The 19095-nt window shown below is 43.2% G+C and overlaps 1 protein-coding gene across 3 annotated transcripts in view; it reads left to right on the forward strand.

Moving 5' to 3' along the window:
* The window catches only part of TSPAN4 (tetraspanin 4), a 422001-nt gene that overhangs the window by 388428 nt on the left and 14478 nt on the right, over positions 1 to 19095 (forward strand). For all 3 annotated transcript variants that reach the window (XM_024216440.1, XM_024216406.2, XM_024216398.1), the window contains one exon: positions 8885 to 8986. In XM_024216440.1, coding sequence (XP_024072208.1) covers positions 8885 to 8986 — 102 coding nt within the window. The remainder of the gene's footprint in view (positions 1 to 8884; positions 8987 to 19095) is intronic.

The following is a 19095-nucleotide window of genomic DNA, read 5'->3' on the forward strand; positions in this document are numbered from 1 at the left end:
GGTGAAGAGTTTGTAAATTGGTTTGTAAGACACATTGGGATCCTTGTGGATGAAAGAAGGTTCAAAAATGAAAGTCATTGCTGCTAAATGCCCCTCCCCCTGCCCTTGTTTTAATGAAGGAAACCATTACATGGCTCTTCACTGCACCTGATAGAAAACAGATATGCTCTTGGAGGGAGTGATGCAATTTTCAGTAATTGAAAATGAATAAACTAAGTGAGGATTGTTCAGATATTTCCTATTATTGCAGTAAAACATGGCATTATAATGTGCTGTTGATGACACTGATTTGAAACAAGATGCTACAAGAATAACTTCTGTTCTCCTCATCTCACAAAACAAGAATGAGTGGGAGTCAGTGAAACTGAAAGGTGCCATATTCAAAATTGATAAAAGGGAAATACTTTCCCCACATAATACATAAGTAGACAGTGGAACCCATTGCCACAGGATGTCACTGAGCACAAGAATATTGCAATATTAATGAGGGATTGAATGTTTTAATGGATACCAGTATCCAGCATTGTTATAATTAATGCAAAAATAAAAGGGGGTGGGGTGGGGATGGAAGAAATATAAAATTTTGCCTTAAACCCTGAAACAATCTTTATTGGGGTGAAATATTCATGGGGTGGGCAGAATACCTACATCTGCCTTCTGCCGGGTTTCTTGCACCTTCCTCTGAAACATCTGGTGGTCCATTAGGACCAAAGTTCTGATCTAATCTGGCAGTTCCTGTGCTTGCTGCCCAGGGTAAAAGAAGGCTAACGAAGAACTATCTGCAGTACCAGCTTTACTCTGTAGGGAGAGGCACAGAAATAAAACCCCATATGCATGAGATATTCTGGGGCCCAGTTGACCGAGTAAAGACTTTATCTAGAGTGTCGCGGCTCGGACTGCACTTGTCAGGGTGAACAGGGCAAAGCACAGCGAAATTTCCAGCACAAATAGGGCAGGTGTATGAGGTAGATTGACCTCTCTGGCACATAGGCGGATGATGGATGAGAGAATGTGTGTAATCACTGGACCACATATGAAGGATAAGATGAGAAATGCTGTAACCTCTGATTCGTAGGAGGAGGATGCAATAGACGAATTTCCAGAACATGGCCCATATATCCAAGGTGGATGAACAGTTCGCTTGTTAGTGTTTAGAGTGTATCAATGGTAATGGTATCAAATGGCCCATATTGCATATGAATTTGTTGATATATATGTGTGCGCCCGGGAAAATTATATAAAATAATTTATCAAAACCATGTTACTGAAGGGCTAAGTTATTAGACCTTTGTTGCCCAAGTCTAAATAATTTGTAATATAAATATGTATTCACACACAAAAGCAGCACTCTTGGATAAAGTCAGCCTGTAGTATTTGTGAAAATGGTTATAAAGTATCTCTAAAATATTGATTTTAGTCTATACAACTCCCAGAACACCTTAAAAACTCCAGCCACAATACATAAAGCTCTTCAACGAAAATATATCAATCCTTACTTGTAATAAATTGAATCAAAATAGTCACTTGTGAAAACATGTTTGTCATAAACTCCTTTCTGCAGGTTTATGGTTTCTTATCTGCAACACTCCTCTGCAGCAGGGAAGTATGATAATCCCCATTTTACAGATAGAGAATGGAGGTACAGAGAAATAGTGACTTTCCAAGAACAGACACGAAGTCTCAGGGGGTAGCTGTGTTAGTTTGTATCCACAAAAACAACAAGGAGTCCGGTGGCACCTTAAAGACTAACAGATTTATTTGGGCATAAGCTTTCATGGGTAAAAAAAACCACTTCTTCAGATGCATCAGGAAGTCTGTAGCATAACTGAGAGATTGTGGCTCAACAGATCCAAGTTAAACTAGCATCTCAACCATCAGGCCATTCTTTTCCCTGCAAGTTTTCCTAGGATCATCTGTTCTCGCTGCCTCCTTTGCCCTGAAATTCATAAAGCAATGCCAAGGTGTCATCATAAATCTTCCTTGGTGTCTAAGGAATGTTGGGTGCTAATAGCATATCAGTGAACCGGTTAAAATTTAGGGAAGCATTAAGAAATCTGACAGTGCACGTTTTTCCAGCCAACATGATTCTAAACGTGAAGGTACGACCAGCTGGGAAGTGTTATGGAATGAGCTAAAGTAAAACAATTCACACAGTGAATACTCCAAAACAATAAAAAAAAATTCTACTCAATACTAGAGACATCTCAAATTTGAACAGAAACAACCACTCCTCCTCCCCCCCCCTCGAATCCTACAAGCCATACCATGGAAATGCAGTGTTAAAACCAATACTACTAACATATATACCAAGTAAGCAATGACTAGTGGTCCATAGCACGTTCTAATAGCTCCTAGGAGCCTGATCCAATTAAATTAATGCAAAGCCTCCCACTGACCTCACTGGGCTTTTTATCAGGCCCTACATGATGTTCATTCTTTTGGCAGATGGGATAAGGAGGGTTTCAAGAGCCAGAATGCGGTGCAGTCCCCAACACAAAATAAGCCCCTCAGATTTTCATCCTTACAGTCAACCCAGGTGCTGGGTTAAGTCCTGCCCAATTTAAGGGGAGACTTACCTATCAGTACAATCAATCACATCTCTCCCTAGCAGGCAAAAGAGCTCCCATGAATGACCTTCTAGATTAGGGACTTTCTGTTTACATTCAGTGTCCCTCTCCATGCTAGCTGTAAAGAATGATTATCAAGGCATGAAATTAAAAGTTTCACCCAGTGGGAAACAATTGGATATATTGTCATTTCCTTACAGCTTCTCCTCCTTTGGTGGGGAGGGAAGGTGGCAGGGAAGCAATCACCAGAAAGGTCAGGAACATTTACTTACCAATATTGAAATGCCGCTTAGCAGCTTTGTCCACTTTGATAATTGCTGTTTGGGATCTCAGTAATTTGTGGGGGCTGGTGCAATATTTTGTTCATGACGCTGTAGGGAGCAGTGAGGCTTGAAATTAAAATTCTCTATTCAGCCGCAGGTTAGAAACCTGGGGAATGCTGACGGCAAGCTCCTTGGGGACTCTCTCTAAAAGCTTTTCCAGGGACTTCAGCACTGACTCACATAACGACAAGCAAGACAACATGGTGACTTAGGAACACCACATGCAGCTCCTGGTGGTCCTGCTCACACATGAAGTGGCAATAGACACTCTCCTCCCCTCCCAGAGAGGCAGGGACAGCAGTATGGGGGGGGGGGGTGGCAGGAGGCGTCCTCCCCTCCAAAAGTAGCAGCAGAGACCGCTCCCTCTCAGAGAGCCACCTGCTACTCACCCCAGCGCTAGCGTATAGCAACTTGGGTGGGAGGGCTGGTAGGCAGGCTTGGGCCTCTGCTTTCTTCTCCTGCCACAGAGTCCTCTGTGGGCATGGTATGGATGTAGCCTCCCAGAGCAATGGGTCTTGGAGTGAACACCCCATGGAGATGCATGGGGCAGTTCACCAAGCCATCGTACAGCTCAACATACGGGATGACAGAATGAGGTACGAGGGCCTGATGCAGTCATACCCCACATACCGAACCAATGCCAGAATTGTGACGGCAAAGCACTAAGGCCCAGATCTAAGGCTCCTAAATCACGTAGGCCTTGCAGTGCTGAGAAGAGCAGTGCTTAAATGCCTTTAATCTGTGTCTAAGGGCCTAATCTAAACCCCACCAATGGGGTTTGAATCAGACTTTAAGGCTCTTTAGCACCATTATAACTACATTTTATCGACTTCCGATTACTGTAAAGACTGGGACTAGCTGATTGCTGTGCAAACAGATGCAGCATATTGGTTCACCCTCTTTAGTCCTTGGAGAGCTACCAGTACCTTGTGTTATCTCATCTGGAGCAAGAAGTGGAGATGCAAGGCTCTTCCATGGGGCATTGCCAGTCTCACACCTCATGCCATAGCAGGAGGTGGACACACTCCAGGTCTTCCTGGGGGAAAAGTCACATTAATTTCAGTGAGACAGGATCTGACCTTAGAGAAGATCCTAATATGCCGCTCTAGCAAGTGGTTCTCTAATACTGTTTTAAAATAGATTTACCTGGTCCATACCAAACAGGCAAGCCATGTTAGCAGAAACTGCACTGAAATCTGATATTATGGATGGACATGGATGGGTAAGGTTCCCCTGGATATGGAGCCAAAGCAGTTATTGTAATTCACACGCCAACTTGCCATCTGTGAGAAACTGATGTTTCCTATCCTTTGCCTGATGAATCCCAAAGAGAGGGAGTTTGTTTCTATTCTAGTTCCAGGGTAATGGGAGAGTCACCCATCTTGTCCATTTCAAGTAAGGAAACCTCTGGTATTCCACACTCCTAACAATAGGTGTCTTAGTTAAAATTTCTCAACAAGCAAGACAGTATTTTATTATGCTTCTTTGCATCTAGTCATTAAATGGAGTCATGCATTATGAAAGACATGCCCTGCCTAAAGATGAACACAGCAGATTCACGGTGCAGAGTATTTGGTTTGTGTTAGGCATCTATCCTGATTGTTAAAAACCCAGTAAGCTGGTAGCACAGAGACAAACAAGTACAGCTGGCAGACTAGGTAGGAACATTTTCAGCAGGGTGGGATGATCTCTCTGCTATTTGTTTTTGGTAAGTTCATTCCTGAACAGCCCAAACTGAAGGCATAACAAGAGGAATGTGTGAGAAGTTCAGGGTTGTTTTGAGTACACTGTGAATTTTTTATTTAAGTAAGAGGCAATTCAATTCGATATCAGACATTTTAAACGGTTTCTGGTGTTCTAAAAATATTTTGATGAAGGAAACAAACTTGGTATTAGCACAAAATGAGTGCCTTCTAGGGAATATCTACCGCCTACACTTTCAGAGTGGCATTGTGATTTAGTTACACAAAGCCCTGTGTCAAAGTCAATGAGAATCACATGACTAGAACCTCAAGCAGACCTTAAACATTTAGGGGGAAACATGACTTCAAACCCCAAGAGGCAGGTAATTCACAGAGAAGGCTACAGTGCTCAAGCAAGGTAGCATGTGGTCACAGGATTATTCTTAGCATGGTTAGCAGTATTATCTTTGTTAAAAGAAACAGCTATCCAACAGATGCTCTGAGGTCAGCAGCTCCTTCTGCCCCAAGCTCATGGCAATAAAATCCATTAATTAATGCAAGATGTTATTTATTAACAATTAACAGACTTGACTTGAATCAGTGCAGCCATGCATGCCACATAGCCCTTGTTCCCCTACATGGCTTCTGCACATCTCTGCTGCAGGCACAAGTGGCAGGGAGAACAAGGGCTATGTGCCTAGTACTCCTCTCTCCTGACAGAGGTGGACCACAATTTACATTCTGTTCTACAAATGTGGTTCTAGTCTAAAAAATAACTTTACAGGAAGAAGCAGCCTTCTTCCTACTTTGTCTCCATAACAAATTTGCTTGGACTCTGGGAGCCAAGTGGGTCCTTTACCTCATGCATCACCGCTACCAAGAGATTCTGCAGGTCAAAACTATGCCCGCAAGGAGCAAAGATTAGGCTCTCCTAGGCACTGCTCTGGCAAGGGAAGTCCCTGTGGCTAGCAGTGCATCCACTGGCTGCAGGAAATTGCAGCATTAGAGGTACATCATTGGTATTGTTCTGAGATGGTAGGGGAAAGGACAGTTGTATATCAGTGTATGGCCAACTGGCCAGAGCCACTATAAATGGACCCTATTACATATTAAGCTGTCTGTCACTAACACTTACTATTAGTTGCACCAACCTAATCAGCTGTGCATACAGAAGAAGAGAATGCTGATGTAGGTGTACTCAGCTAGCAGCATTTGACCTACTACTTATCTAGAGTTGTCACCAATCTACAGAACTGTAAGACAGTATCTCTATTTTTTTTTGGACAGTGACAAGCAAAAGGAGAGAGACACGCACAGACATGAGATTACAGAAAGTGCTTACTTCTCCAATGAAAAGCAAACAGGCACTGTCCCCTTAATCCAACAGATAGTGAAAATAATCAATAGCACACAATAGGGGTAAATTAGTTGACTGGGGCTAATTTTTGGTGCAGTGCACAGGGATTTAGCCACATGATGCCCATTAACCTTAGTGGGCAATGTGCTGTTAAATCCACCTATGGAGGTGGCCCTGTGACGTCAGGCAGATTCATACAGCAATTTTTGTCTCCCATCCAGGGAAAAGTGGTAATCTTTCAGAGGGGTCTGTTCTTTTTTGCCACTACAAGTTGCACATTAGTGAATCTGTTACATGTAAAATGTTGAGCAGGAATGCATGGTTAAGCAATCTATTATGATAAAATGAGAGCATGTTAAAGCACACCTGGACTAACAAAATATTGCTTCTGATCTTTCAGGCACTTTATAAATGCTGACTGGGTTATTAAAATTTATTGATCTGAAACAGAGCATGAAGGTTACATTTACTAGGGTGGTGTCTGAGTCCCGGTAAAACGGATTATCACGCTGTGCGGCTGTGTCAAATGGTTTGCGAACGCAGAATTGATTGAAGAAAAGGAATCTTGGCATTTTGTATCTTTCTAACAGCACATCATTTGCCTTTCAGGCAAACACCTCGCTCTCTCATTTGACCTGGGCACCCTTGTTCCAGATTAGTGGAGATTTGAACTTTAGGATGATATATTGGTCTCTTAATTTTAAAGATTAATTTGTAAAGCCTAAGAATCAATTTCCTAAGTATCTCTTCATTTTTCACCTCCAGGATAACAAAGTTGTTTGCCTAGATATCTTTCCCCACCCACTCTTTACCCCTCAATTATAGCCCTTTTCCTTTTCATTCCTCCCACTACTGTGAACTATACAGATGGGAAGTAGTTTGTCAACAATTCATTCTCCCCATCATCCCCGAAAGATACTAAATAAAGCACCAATCCAACTGATCAGCCACATGTTTCCATTCTATCTGGTGGCTTCTCCTCCACAGAACAGTGGTTCTAGATAAATTAGAGGGAGGGAGGGTAGGCAGAGAACATGAAACCCAAGTTTAATCTAATCCTGAAATGAGGGGTGAGGATCCCCTGCTCTTGCAGATTTATCATTCATGTTCTTTAATTTACCAAATGAATCCCAAATTTACTGACAGTGCTCACTTTCAGAACTCTCCTGTAACTAGGGTACCAGCTATATGATCCTGAATAAAATCACAAGCTGCTTACATGCTAAATATAGTGAAGTGCATAGAAGTCACAGCTCAGGATTGTCACATAATATAAAATGTTAACATGGCAATTACAGTGTTGGTAATCAAATATGACTCTCTCCTACACAGCATCATTGTGGCCTTTTATCAGTGGCTCATATTAATATAGTGCCTCTTGTGCAGCTAAGTTTGTTTTCATAGAATCAGAGGAGGAAGAGAGGGAAAAGAGATCCAAGTGTAGCCTCTGCGCACAGTGGAGATTTCTTGATGGAGGATGTCCTAGACTTTTGAGGCCCAATTCCACACTGCCTTGCATGTTATGCATTTGTTTTACTGTTGCTTTATAAAATATCAGGGTTGGAAGGGACCTCAGGAGGTCATCTAATCCAACCCCCTGCTCAAAGCAGGACCAATCCCCAGACAGATTTTTGCCCCAGATCCCTAAATGGCCCCCTCAAAGATTGAACTCACAACCCTGGGTTTAGCCGGCTAATGCTCAAACCACTGAGCTAGCCCTCCCTCCGGAGGGATATAATATAGTTATACAGATGTCAATGCTACCAAATCAAAATTCTCCCCTCACGCCTCTGGGAACATTTTAGACCCACTTTGCCCAGGTGCAAGTGACTACCCACCTTGCAAGGCTGTGGAGAATCAGGCCCTCAGTGCGTGCTGGAGCTAGAAAACCCTTGCAGCCTATGGTAACTAAGAACTAGCTTCACTCAGTCCAGTCCCCCTCAACTGGAAGAATGACTGGGGCCAGAGGGGGAACCTCTAAGGGTCATGGATTGTACTTCCTTTGTCCTGTATTGACTATGACACTGTACATTAGTTGACACTGTGCAAATGCAGTGTTTGATTTTTGCATTCGTGTTCTTGTTGAGAGTCTCAGCAAGGCAGTTAGGGAGTGACTAACTAGAGGCTCTGACCAGCTGTTACCCCTTCTCGGGTAGGATTAAAGCAGACTGGTGGGGCAGAGTATAACTGTGCACTCATCGTGCTATACCTATCCTATGGATAAACAGCCAACTTCAGCTGGGAGGACCATTAATCAGAACCTTTCACTTGTACTACGTCAATATGAATGCATCTATTCAAGAGCACCTCCACTTCGCAAACTGTATCTCAGTCCCCTGAGTGTCGATAATCTTTCTCAATTATAGAGCTATTCCCTACTCCTCCCCAGGCTCCTGCATCCCTCTCTGTCAGACCCACAGCTGCTATAAAGAAAAAGCTGGAGCATGGGAATATGAGACAGGTGCTTGTGCTGACACCATAAGGAGGACACAAGAGAGGCTCAGAAATATTTTTTCTATAGAGAACAAATAGCCAGCTAGAGAGAGAAATGTGTGTGTGTTAGAGGGTGGATGTTATCACTTCTAGGCCTCCTCTGAAGAGTAACTAGAACTAGTCCAGACCCGCTTACCTTAGGGTTAGCTGAGAGAGAGGGAAGGAAGATGGACCCTGTGGTAGGAGCGTCTGTCACAGAAGAAAGGATAGACCATCAAACTGACTGCCCTGTTAGGTATCCACTTAACAACTGTTATAGAGAGAGGCAGGAACCAGTTAGTTCTCTAAGCCACTCAGATACTGAGTAGCATTAGGTGATTAATTCCCAGTGTGAAGCTTCCCCACCCACTTGCTATATCACTGTCACCCTGGCTTCCCAGGGGAGCTCATCTGAGAGGTGGCACTCTGAACATTTTTAATTTTCAGTGCACTTATATGCAGTGTTATTTGTTCTGTTTTCAGATTGATAAGTATGCTCAGCAGGATCTGAAAAAAGGGCTTCATTTGTATGGGACAGATGGAAATATTGGCCTAACTAATGCATGGAGCATCATTCAAACAGATGTAAGTCTAAAGGTTTTTTGTTTTGTTTTTCCTCTTAATTTATTTCTGGTCTCTTCAGAGGTCTCTTCTGGGATTACATATTCATGTGCTACCAACAATACCATGTCTCTCTTTATTTCTTGTCTGACCTTCCCCTGGGCTGGTGGAAGGATGTTTCACGCCCTAGGCGAAACTTCCACCTTGCGCCCCCCCCCCCCGTCCCCGAGCCCCCGCCCTGAGGCGTCCCCCCCTGTGGCAGCTCCCCCACTCCGCCCTGAGGCGCCCCCCCTGTGGCAGTTCCCCAGCCCCCACCCTGAGGCACCCCCCCCTCCCCTGCCCCAGCTCACCCCTGCCCCACCTCCTCCCCGAGCACGCCGTGGCTGCTTCACTTCTCCCGCCTCCCAGGCTTGTGGCGCCTAAGCTGATTGGCGCCACAAGCCTGGGAGGCGGGAGAAGTGAAGCAGCCACGGCGTGCTCGGGGAGGAGGTGGGGCAGGGGTGAGCTGGGGCGGGGAGTTCCCCTGTGTGCCGCCTCCCCCCCCCCCCTGCAGGCGCCCCCCCCCGCGCTCCACTGCCCCAGCTCCCTCCGCCTAAATGCCGGCGGTGACCGGGGCGGCCGAAGATCCGGCCGCTGCAGTTGCTGCCGAAGAAAATGGCGCCCCCCAAATCCTAGCGCCCTAGGCGACCGCCTAGGTCGCCTAAATGGTTGCACCGTCCCTGACCCTCCCCTCCAGCTAGACTTTTCCACACCCACAGACAAACCAACCCACCTGGTCACAATATCCAGTGGATCCCCTCACTCACACAGTGCTAGTTTCTGTGCAGACTCCATTATGCCTTGTTTTGAGTGTGGCCTCTTAACAGACTCTTCCAATTATCTTACATGAAGAGCATGTTTGCATCAGTTCCAATGAGGTTTGAACTCAACCCATAACAAGGTTTAACCCAATGTATAATAGTACAGAGGAGCGGCACATGAAAGGTAATTCGCTTCTGCTTTTCCAAGATGAACTAGGAAGGATTTGCAGTCATTTTCCAGAGGGTGGGACCCCCTTTTTATTCTTAAGTTCATTTCCCCTTTAGCAGCAACACTATGGCCATTACTTCATCATGGAAGGGCCCTGATGCCATTTCTTCCAAAGTCACTCATGCCACAGCTGGATCGTTGTGCAAAAAAGGTAGATCGGTAGATGAGCACAGCCATTGTTCTGCCCTGCTTTTCTTCCCCACTCTCTCATGTAGCTCTCCCCCAAATTGTCCTCCAGAGAAGCTGGCCAGGAAATAGGTGTGACTAGCCTCCCCTCCCCCATGTGGCTGCTGTACTTTACTGCAGCACTCTCTGAGTGGCCAAAGGGGAGCACCAACTCCAAGGATATCCCCCACAATTATGTAAGCTATCCAAACTGACAGATGGGCTATCACATTTTTTTTCCTTTTGCTATCCAACCAGACTACCCTGGGATAAATCATCCTCTTCACCCTTGACTTCCCTTGGTGGAATCTGGGTTGAAATCTTGAATTATGCCTTTTGGTTTGGTCCCAGTCTAGACTCACAGATGGGTCACCCTATACAACACAAGTCATAACATATGCTACACTGTTCAGGAAGGACCTCTAGGACTAGAACAATTAAGGATCATTGGCAGGGCCCAGAACTGGGATACCAGAGGATGCACAGGTTAGAGTTAAAGTGTGTTGTCAATGTTGCATAGGGACCAAGTTCTAGACACCAGAGGATGATACAAATTAGGATCAAGGTGCATTGACAGAGCATCTCAGGAGTGGGATAGTCGTGAGTGCTATGGATTGGCCTTGGCTGAACTGTGTGTGAAAAAGGGTAGAACAACTCCAGCAAACAGTCTCTCATTTAGCCAGTGCTTTATATCTCTGGCTTTCATGAGCACTAAAATTCTCATTCACATTCTGAGGAGGAAAGGTAGAAGAGATAAAAATCAAAGTTGAGTATGTGCAATTTCTAAAAGTTTGCTGCCTGCAATCACAGTACCTAGATCATGAATGTCTATATTACTAAATGTCATATACAATTTCAAGTTGGAATGTTGTGGAACTTTGAAGCCACTCATCTTTAAAAAAAAAATACAATAGAGCAGGTTTCATTGCAGTAACCATTTCATTTGCTATTCATTTTTCCTGGTGGTAACAGCACATACAGAAAATAAATATAATTTCACTCTATTGCTGAGAATAAAATGTTTGGTTACAAACAGTTCACTGACTTGTGATTGGAAAAAAAATACTACCAAGAAACAACAGATATGGAAAAAATAGAAATTGATTTTCTTGCCAGTGTGATTTTTCCCTGAATATGTCTTTAGTTTTCTCTTCCCTGATGCCAAGAATTGAATGTGGGAAGGTCGTCCTGTTACAGCTACAAATGTTTCCGTGCTACATGTCTGCTATCATTTCACTTTGAGACTCTGTAATGACCAAATAAAGACTGAGTATTGAATGCTCATAAGGTAAATTTATCTTCAGTTGCCAGCAACGTTCAGTAGGCAGACTAGACTGTATGAAATACAGTAGAACCTGAGAGTTCTGAACACCAAAGTTATGAACTGACCAGGCAACCACACACCTCATTTGGAACTGGCAGTGCACAATCAGGCATCAGGAGCGACCAAAAAAAAGAAAGAAACAAACAAACAAAGAAAAAAACAAATACAGTACAATATTATGTTAAACATAAACTACTAAAAAAATAAAAGGAAAGCAGCATTTTTCTTCTGCCTAGTTAAGTTTCAAAGCTGTATTAAGTCAGTGTTCCATTGTAAACTTTTGAAAGAACAACCGTAATGTCTTGTTCAGAGTTATGAAAGTTTCAGAGTTACGAACAACCTCCATTTCCGAGGTGTTTGTAACTCTGAGGTTCTACTGTATAAATTAAAGGTTTTAATATTTTTTATTTTGAGAGGTATTAGAATATCGACTCTGCTTAATTAATCTAAAAATAATGAGTAAAATGTAAGGAAACCTTGCTATGTATTTCCCTGGCTAACTTTTTTGGTAAAGGTTAAACTGACTGCAGTGATGTTTCAGGAAGTGCTGGGTGTCAAGGCTAGGAGAATGAGTCCTGTTTCTTAGTGTTATGCAGGGCACCAAGCAGTCAAGATTTCTGGGTTGTTATGTGATCTTTGGGAGCCCATAATCTGTGCCTCTACTTCTCCATCTAAAATAGGTGTTTTGAGGCTTAATACTATGTCCAGTTCTGTTCACTCTTTAAAAAAATATGCTGACAAATTGGAGAGAGTTCAGAAAAGAGCTACAAGGATGTTAGAAGCCTGGAAAACCTGTTTTACAGTGAGACTAAAGAAGCTCAATCAATTTAGCTTAACAAAGAGATGGTTAAGAGGTAACTTGTCTTTAAGAGTCTACATGGGGAGAAGGTTTCTGAAAGTAGAGGACTCTTAAATCTACCAGACAAAGGTAAATACTGAGATGCAATGACTGGAAACTGTAGCTAGACAAATCAGACTAGTAGTAATTTTTAACAGTGAAGGTAATTAACAATGGGAACAACTTACCTAGGGAAATGGTTTATTCTCCATCACTTGAAGTCTTTAAAACAAGGCCGGATGTTTTTCTAAAAGGGCTGTTCTAGCTTAAGGCTACGTCTTCACTACCCGCCGATCCGGCGGGTAGCAATCGGTTTATCGGGGATCGACTTACCGCGTCTCGTGAGGACGCGGTAAAATCGATCCCTGATGGCTCTACCGTCGACTCCGGAACTCCACCTCGACAAGAGGCGGTAGCGGAGTCGGCGGCAGCGCGGCAGCGGTCGACTTTCCCGCGTCCTCACCGCCAGGTAAGCCGACCTAAAATACGCAACTTCAGCTACGGTATTCACGTAGCTGAAGTTGCGTATCTTAGGTCGGAAGTCCGCTGTAGTGTAGACCTAGCCTAACTAGTAGGGATGGGCTTGATGCAGGAATCACTGGGTGAAATTCTATGGCCTGTGTTATGCAGGAGGTCAGATTAGGTGATCATAATGGTTCCTTCTGACCTTAAGATCTACTAATGTTTGGAGAGTCTGGAGATCTTCACATAAAAGGTTTATTAGTTATTATATTTCAGGAAAGAGCACACAAGATAATAGGAAAATTGCACAGCAAGACACAACAGTGTTAAATCTCTCACTTGCTAGCATGGTAACTGTGAGATTGTGTCTTGCTATAGTTTTTAAACGTGCAGAAGTCTCAGAGCTGGGCAGTAGGGCGGACAATAAAGAGCTCTCCCAGAGCAGTTTTTAGCACACTGTCTAATTGCTTCTCATGCTAATCCTTCACAAATACTTAGTAACAGGCTGTTGCAGTGATGCAGCAACAGCAAATCCCAATATAGTTAATTATGTAAAGCACTTTGAAGACGAATAGCATTGTATAAGTGCCAGTCTTTTGTTTGTTTGGTTTGTTTTTTCGTTCAAGAATAATTATTGCCTTCCTTTCCTAATCAGTATAGTATAATCAACTCTGGGGGAATTGTGAGTATATAGGGGACTATTGTATGAGAGATCCTGGCTCCGGCATTATGTTTGTATTCCTGTTCCTTAGTGGTTATTGACAGAAAAGCCAGCAGAACTAATCAAAGTGCCATATGGGAGACTGGTTCTCAGCACGCCTTTCTCTAGTGGACCCAGTAGAGATCAGTCATTGGTTGGGCAATGGGCCATGCACATACATAGATGGAGAACAGCATCCTCAGGGGGAAAAAACCCTATGAGCAATAGCAAGAGCCTTAATGGAGTTTATCTTCTATCTCTACTCTCTCCACCCCCACAGTCCCCATCTTTGTGAAAACACCACGCTTAGCTTGCATAGAAGGATGGCCTTGTGGTTAAGGCTCTGGACTGGGGACCCTAGCAATTGTGGCCCTGCCACAGTTCATTTCTCCCTCCCTTTGTCTGTTTAGGGATGCGATGGTCACTTAGTAGGAGTTTGTACAGCACCTAGCACAATGAAACCCCCAAACTCAGTTTGGGCCTCTCTATCATACTGTATAGCTCTATACTCTCTATCATACTTCACAGGAGGAAACACAATTTAGCCAGAAACAGAATCACATCCAGCAGCTGGTGATCTGGAGTCCCTGACTGATCCCCTATTGGAGAGGAATTTCATCAGGCAATGAAGATAGTATAGATGAAGTCACCCCTGAAGGGTGATTTTGTTTCTTTCTCAAGTGTGAAAATCCTTAGCACTCTTCACATAAATCATCGAGTTCTTTCTTCAGTGTAGGGAGGAAAAACCTTAGAAAATGTCATGACATTTCTAAGCAGGATAGACAGTGATACTATTTGTGCCATGGTCATTTTGAGTACTTACCCTGTAATAAAGACACATGGTGTTTCAGGTGGGAATCTAAGCAACTCAGATGGATGTGTTAAATATGCACATAAATGGCCAGATTTTAGATATTAACAAACACAGGATAGAGACCCCCAAAATGTGGAATTTATCGGATTATATTTTTAACTATGAATGACAACACTTGGTGCCGAGCAATGGCCAATCCCACCTCTAGGGTGAGATGTTAGGTCATTTACTCTTATTCAATCCTTGACTGCGCTGTTCAGATTGCCAATGAAGAGATCAGCTTTGGCAATTCCTCTTGTGATGTAGAGACACATCCACTGGCACCAGGACAGAGAACATATACCTGGAATCTACCTGGATTGCAGTAAGGCATTTGATACAGTTCGACATGGGAAATTATTAGTTCAATTGGATAAGATGGGGATTAGTATGAGAACTGAAAGGTGAGTAATGAACTGGTTAGAGAGGAAACTATAATGGGTCATACTGAAAGGTGAAGTGTCAGGCTGGAGGAAGGTTTCTAGTGGAGTTCCACAGGGATCAGTCTTGGGACCGATCTTATTTAACATTTTTATTAATGACCTTGGCACAAAAAGTAAAATTTGTGGCTGGAACAAAGTTGGAGGCATTGCCAATATGGAGGAGGACTGGAATATCATACAAGAAGATCTGGACGATATTGAAAACCAGAGTAATAGAAATGGGATGAAATTTAATAGCACAAAGTGCAAGGTCATGCACTTAGGGATTAATAACAAGAATTTTTGCTATAAGCTGGGGACTTATCAGTTGGAAGTGACAGAGGAGGAGAAAGACCTAGGTGTACTGGTTGACCACAGGATGACTATGAGATGCCAATGTGATGCGGCTGTGAAAAAAGGCTAATGCAATCCTAGGATGCATCAGGCAAGGTATTTCCAGTAGAGACAGGAAAGTGTTAGTATCATTCTACAAGACACTGGTGAGACCTCACCTAAAATACTATATGCAGTTCTGGTCTCCCATGTTTAAGAAAGAATAATTCAAGCTGAAACAGGTACAGAGAAGGCATCCTAGGATGATCTGAGGAATGGAAAACATGTCTTATGAGAGGAGAATGAAAAAGCTTGGCTTGTTTAGCCTAACCAAAAGAAGGCTGAGGGGAGAGATGATTGCTCTCTATAAATACATCAGAGGGATGAATACCAGGGAAGAAGAGGAGTTAAGTTAAGCACCAATGTGGACATGAGAACAAATGGATATAAATTTACCATTAACAAGTTTAGGCTTGAAATTAGACAAAGGTTTCTAAGCATCAGAGGAGTGCAGCTCTGGAACAGCCTTCCCAGGGGAGCAGTGGGGGCAAAAAGCCTAATTGGCTTCAAGACTGAGCTTGATAAGTTTATGGAGGGGATGGTATGAAGAGACTGCCTATAATGGCATGTAGCTGATCTGTGACTGCTAGCAGCAAATGTCTCCTGATGAGACACTAGATGGGGAGGGCTCTGAGTTACTATAGAGACTTCTTTCTCAGGTGTCTGGCTGGTGGGCCTTGCCCACGTGTTCAGGATCTAACTGATCACCATATTTGGGGTTAAGAAGGAATTTCCCCCCAGGTCAGACTGGCAGAGACCCTGGGGGGTTTTCATCTTCCTCTGAAGTATGGGTCACTTGTAGGTTTAAACTAGTATAAATGGTGGATTCTCTGTAACTTGAAGTCTTTAAACCATGGTTTGAGGACTGCAGTAACTCAGCCAGAGGTTATGGATCTATTACAGGAGTGGATGGGTGAGGTTCCGTGGCCTGCAAAGTGCAGGGAAGGACTTACATATTAGGACTTGGTGCACTACATAGATTTATATAGTTATTTGAATAAACATGACTTAAATCCCACTAATTTAGGACTCAAGTCTGAGCTGAGGTCAGTGGAGTTACAGGTGCAAAACCATCAGGCGATGAGAATTGGGAATTAACTTTTAAAATATAGTTTTATACCCAACATCTTTGTGATCAAGATCTGAGCACATTTGTTTGACCACCTTGTAAATAATTAGGTAAAGTATTTGAGAAATATGTGGGAAAAAAGCAGGAGGACCCAAGTTCTGCTCAGTTTTACTTGTGTACATCCAAAGTAATACCATTCATTTCAATTTACACCGGTGTACTCAGACAGCATTTGAGTCTTATGTATTTTTTTCCCATGTGATTGAGCCCAGTTTAGATTCAAAACTAACTTCTGGATACTGCCACGGAAATCTGGACCATCCATCAAACATCATGATTTAATAAGTAATGCTAATTTCTCAAAGATCAAAACCATGGTGCTGCCATTGTGTAGTTATCCAGGCTATGAAGTGTCACTGTTGCCAAACACTGTCTCTGCCACAAGAACAGAATATGCTGTTGCTTAAGATCTGCTGAGACCGGGTCCCAGTGTCTGGACTTTTTCACTTGTATTCATAAGGCCGTATCCCAACCTGGATGACTTCAATGAGTATTCAGCACAGAGACCACAAGCAGACTATAGCTTGCATAAAGGATCTTTCAAAATTTGCCTTAACTACTAGTGGAGCGAGTAAAACAGATACAGGGCAAGTGACAGCCCCAGGCAATAAATACACAAGCCGAAGTGTAACCCTTTCTTTTTCATTGCAGTAAGATAGAAGCCTTGTGCACAGCGTTAAGTATGAACGCTAGATATCCCATGCTAGGGTTAGTTGCTTGTTAACACAGAAACAATCTGTCTGGGAGCAACGTTGCATCCCATAAACACAGCACAGAAACTTCAGTGCTTTTTAATGCTTGTTGGCTGGCAAAGCTCTGTCCAACAACACACCCTCCAGATATACTGTTGGTCAGCCTCATACTGTCTGGAGTTGCAGGCTGCTGATTAAACATTTGGGAACCTTCCTCCAGCGCACCAGATGGGTAATCAATATGGGAGTGTGATTGGTGACTCTTTTACAAAGGAGAAATATAAAGTGTTGTGACGTTTTGGGAGATAGAGCCTCCCACATGAAGAAAATATGTTTGGGGTTTGTTTTTTTAAGTGAAACAAAGTAACAGCAGAAAACATCAATATTCCTAGAGATGCTCATCACCAGGGACTTAGTGAATAGCTGCCTAGAAGCTAGTTTTGCTTGATTTCTTTTCTAACCCTATATTCTGTCAAACTATTGGACTATATTTTCTAAAAGGGACAAGTGACATTGGTGCCCAACTTGAGACCCTGTAAAGGGGCCTGATATCCAGAGGGAGGGTGATTAGTGCTTTCTGAAAATTCTCTCCCTTTTACGCTATCTCAAGCTGGGCACCTAAAAGTCATGACAGGTTTCAGAGTAGCAGCCGTGTTAGTCTGTATCCGCAAAAAGAACAGGAGTACTTGTGGCACCTTAGAGACTAACAAATTTATTAGAGCATAAGCTTTCGTGGGCTACAACCAACTTCTTCGGATGCATATAAGAAGTGGGTTGTAGCCCACGAAAGCTTATGCTCTAATAAATTTGTTAGTCTCTAAGGTGCCACAAGTACTCCTGTTCTTTTTAAAAGTCATGAGTCACTTCTGAAAATGTAGGTGTATTGTTTCCCTCTCTTTGACGAAGTCATGGAAACTAGGGGCAGAATAAACCAATCAGCCCATCTTGCCTAACCCTGTTACTGGGGAAATGAAGGGGACAATACAGGACTTTAAATGCGAACTGCAAAGAATGAAGTGGGTTTGTGCCTGTAGCTTACTTTTCCACTATCAAGTGTCATGGCCTCGATTGCTCCTTGCTGGTTTTGCACCTGCCAAGGCAAATGCTTTACCCCTCCTGGGGTAAAAGAAAATCCAAATAAACAATGGCTCCAAGCTGTTCTCTGCAGACTTTTTTTCTCAAGGGTCTAAGCTACCTCTTCAGCACCCCAATACAGGGGAGTTTCCACTCACCCCTCTCTCAGAACCTCTGTCTGTGGGCTACAAAACAGTGGTTGCACTCAAAGGTCATATAACACACTTTCTGTTTTCCCTTGGCCCATAACCTCTTCCTTCATTCTGCTGGTCCCTTAGCTTCCTTCCTAGAACTTGGCTATTTTTGGTTCTCTAGCTTAACACACACAACCTTTCCTCATGTTTCAACAACGCTTTATTACCAGCCCCCACACCCACTGCTCTATAACAAAATCCACACAGCTTACCTTTCTTTAAAATTCTGAACCTTTCTGACAACCTGTCTCTTAGGCCTCCAACTAGGTCCCTTCGCAGATTCCTCCTAAGCCTTTTCCAAGCCTTTTTTCCCTGAGTAGATCCAGTTTCTCCCCCCCCCCCCCACCGCCGCCATTTTAAAAAAATCATAAATGTTAGGTATATGAAGACTTGTCTTTCTGTTTTGAGGGAGGATTCCTTGAAAAGAGACATTATTAAGGGCACAAGAGCAAACTATCCCACTGCGTAGAAAAGATAGGAAGTATGGCAAGAGACCACCCTGACTTAACCAGGAGATCTTCAATGATCTAAAACTCAAAAAAGAGTCCTACAAAAAGTGGAAACTCGGTCAAATTACAAAGGATGAATATAAACATATAACACAAGTATGTAGGGACAAAATTAGAAAAGCCAAGGCACAAAACTAGCTGGGGACATAAAAGGAAACAAGAAAACATTCTACAAATACATTAGAAGCAAGAGGAAGACCAAGGACAGAGTAGGCCTGTTACTCAATGGGGGAGGAAAGACAATAACAGAGAATGTGGAAGTGGCAGAGGTGCTTAATGACTTCTTTGTTTTGGTTTTCACCAAGAAGGTTGGTGGCGATTGGACATCTAAAATAGTGAATGCCAGTCA

The sequence above is a fragment of the Terrapene carolina genome, unplaced genomic scaffold (genome assembly GCF_002925995.2).
Source record: "Terrapene carolina triunguis isolate 2854851 unplaced genomic scaffold, T_m_triunguis-2.0 Scaffold171, whole genome shotgun sequence".
Lineage (NCBI taxonomy): Eukaryota > Metazoa > Chordata > Testudines > Emydidae > Terrapene > Terrapene triunguis.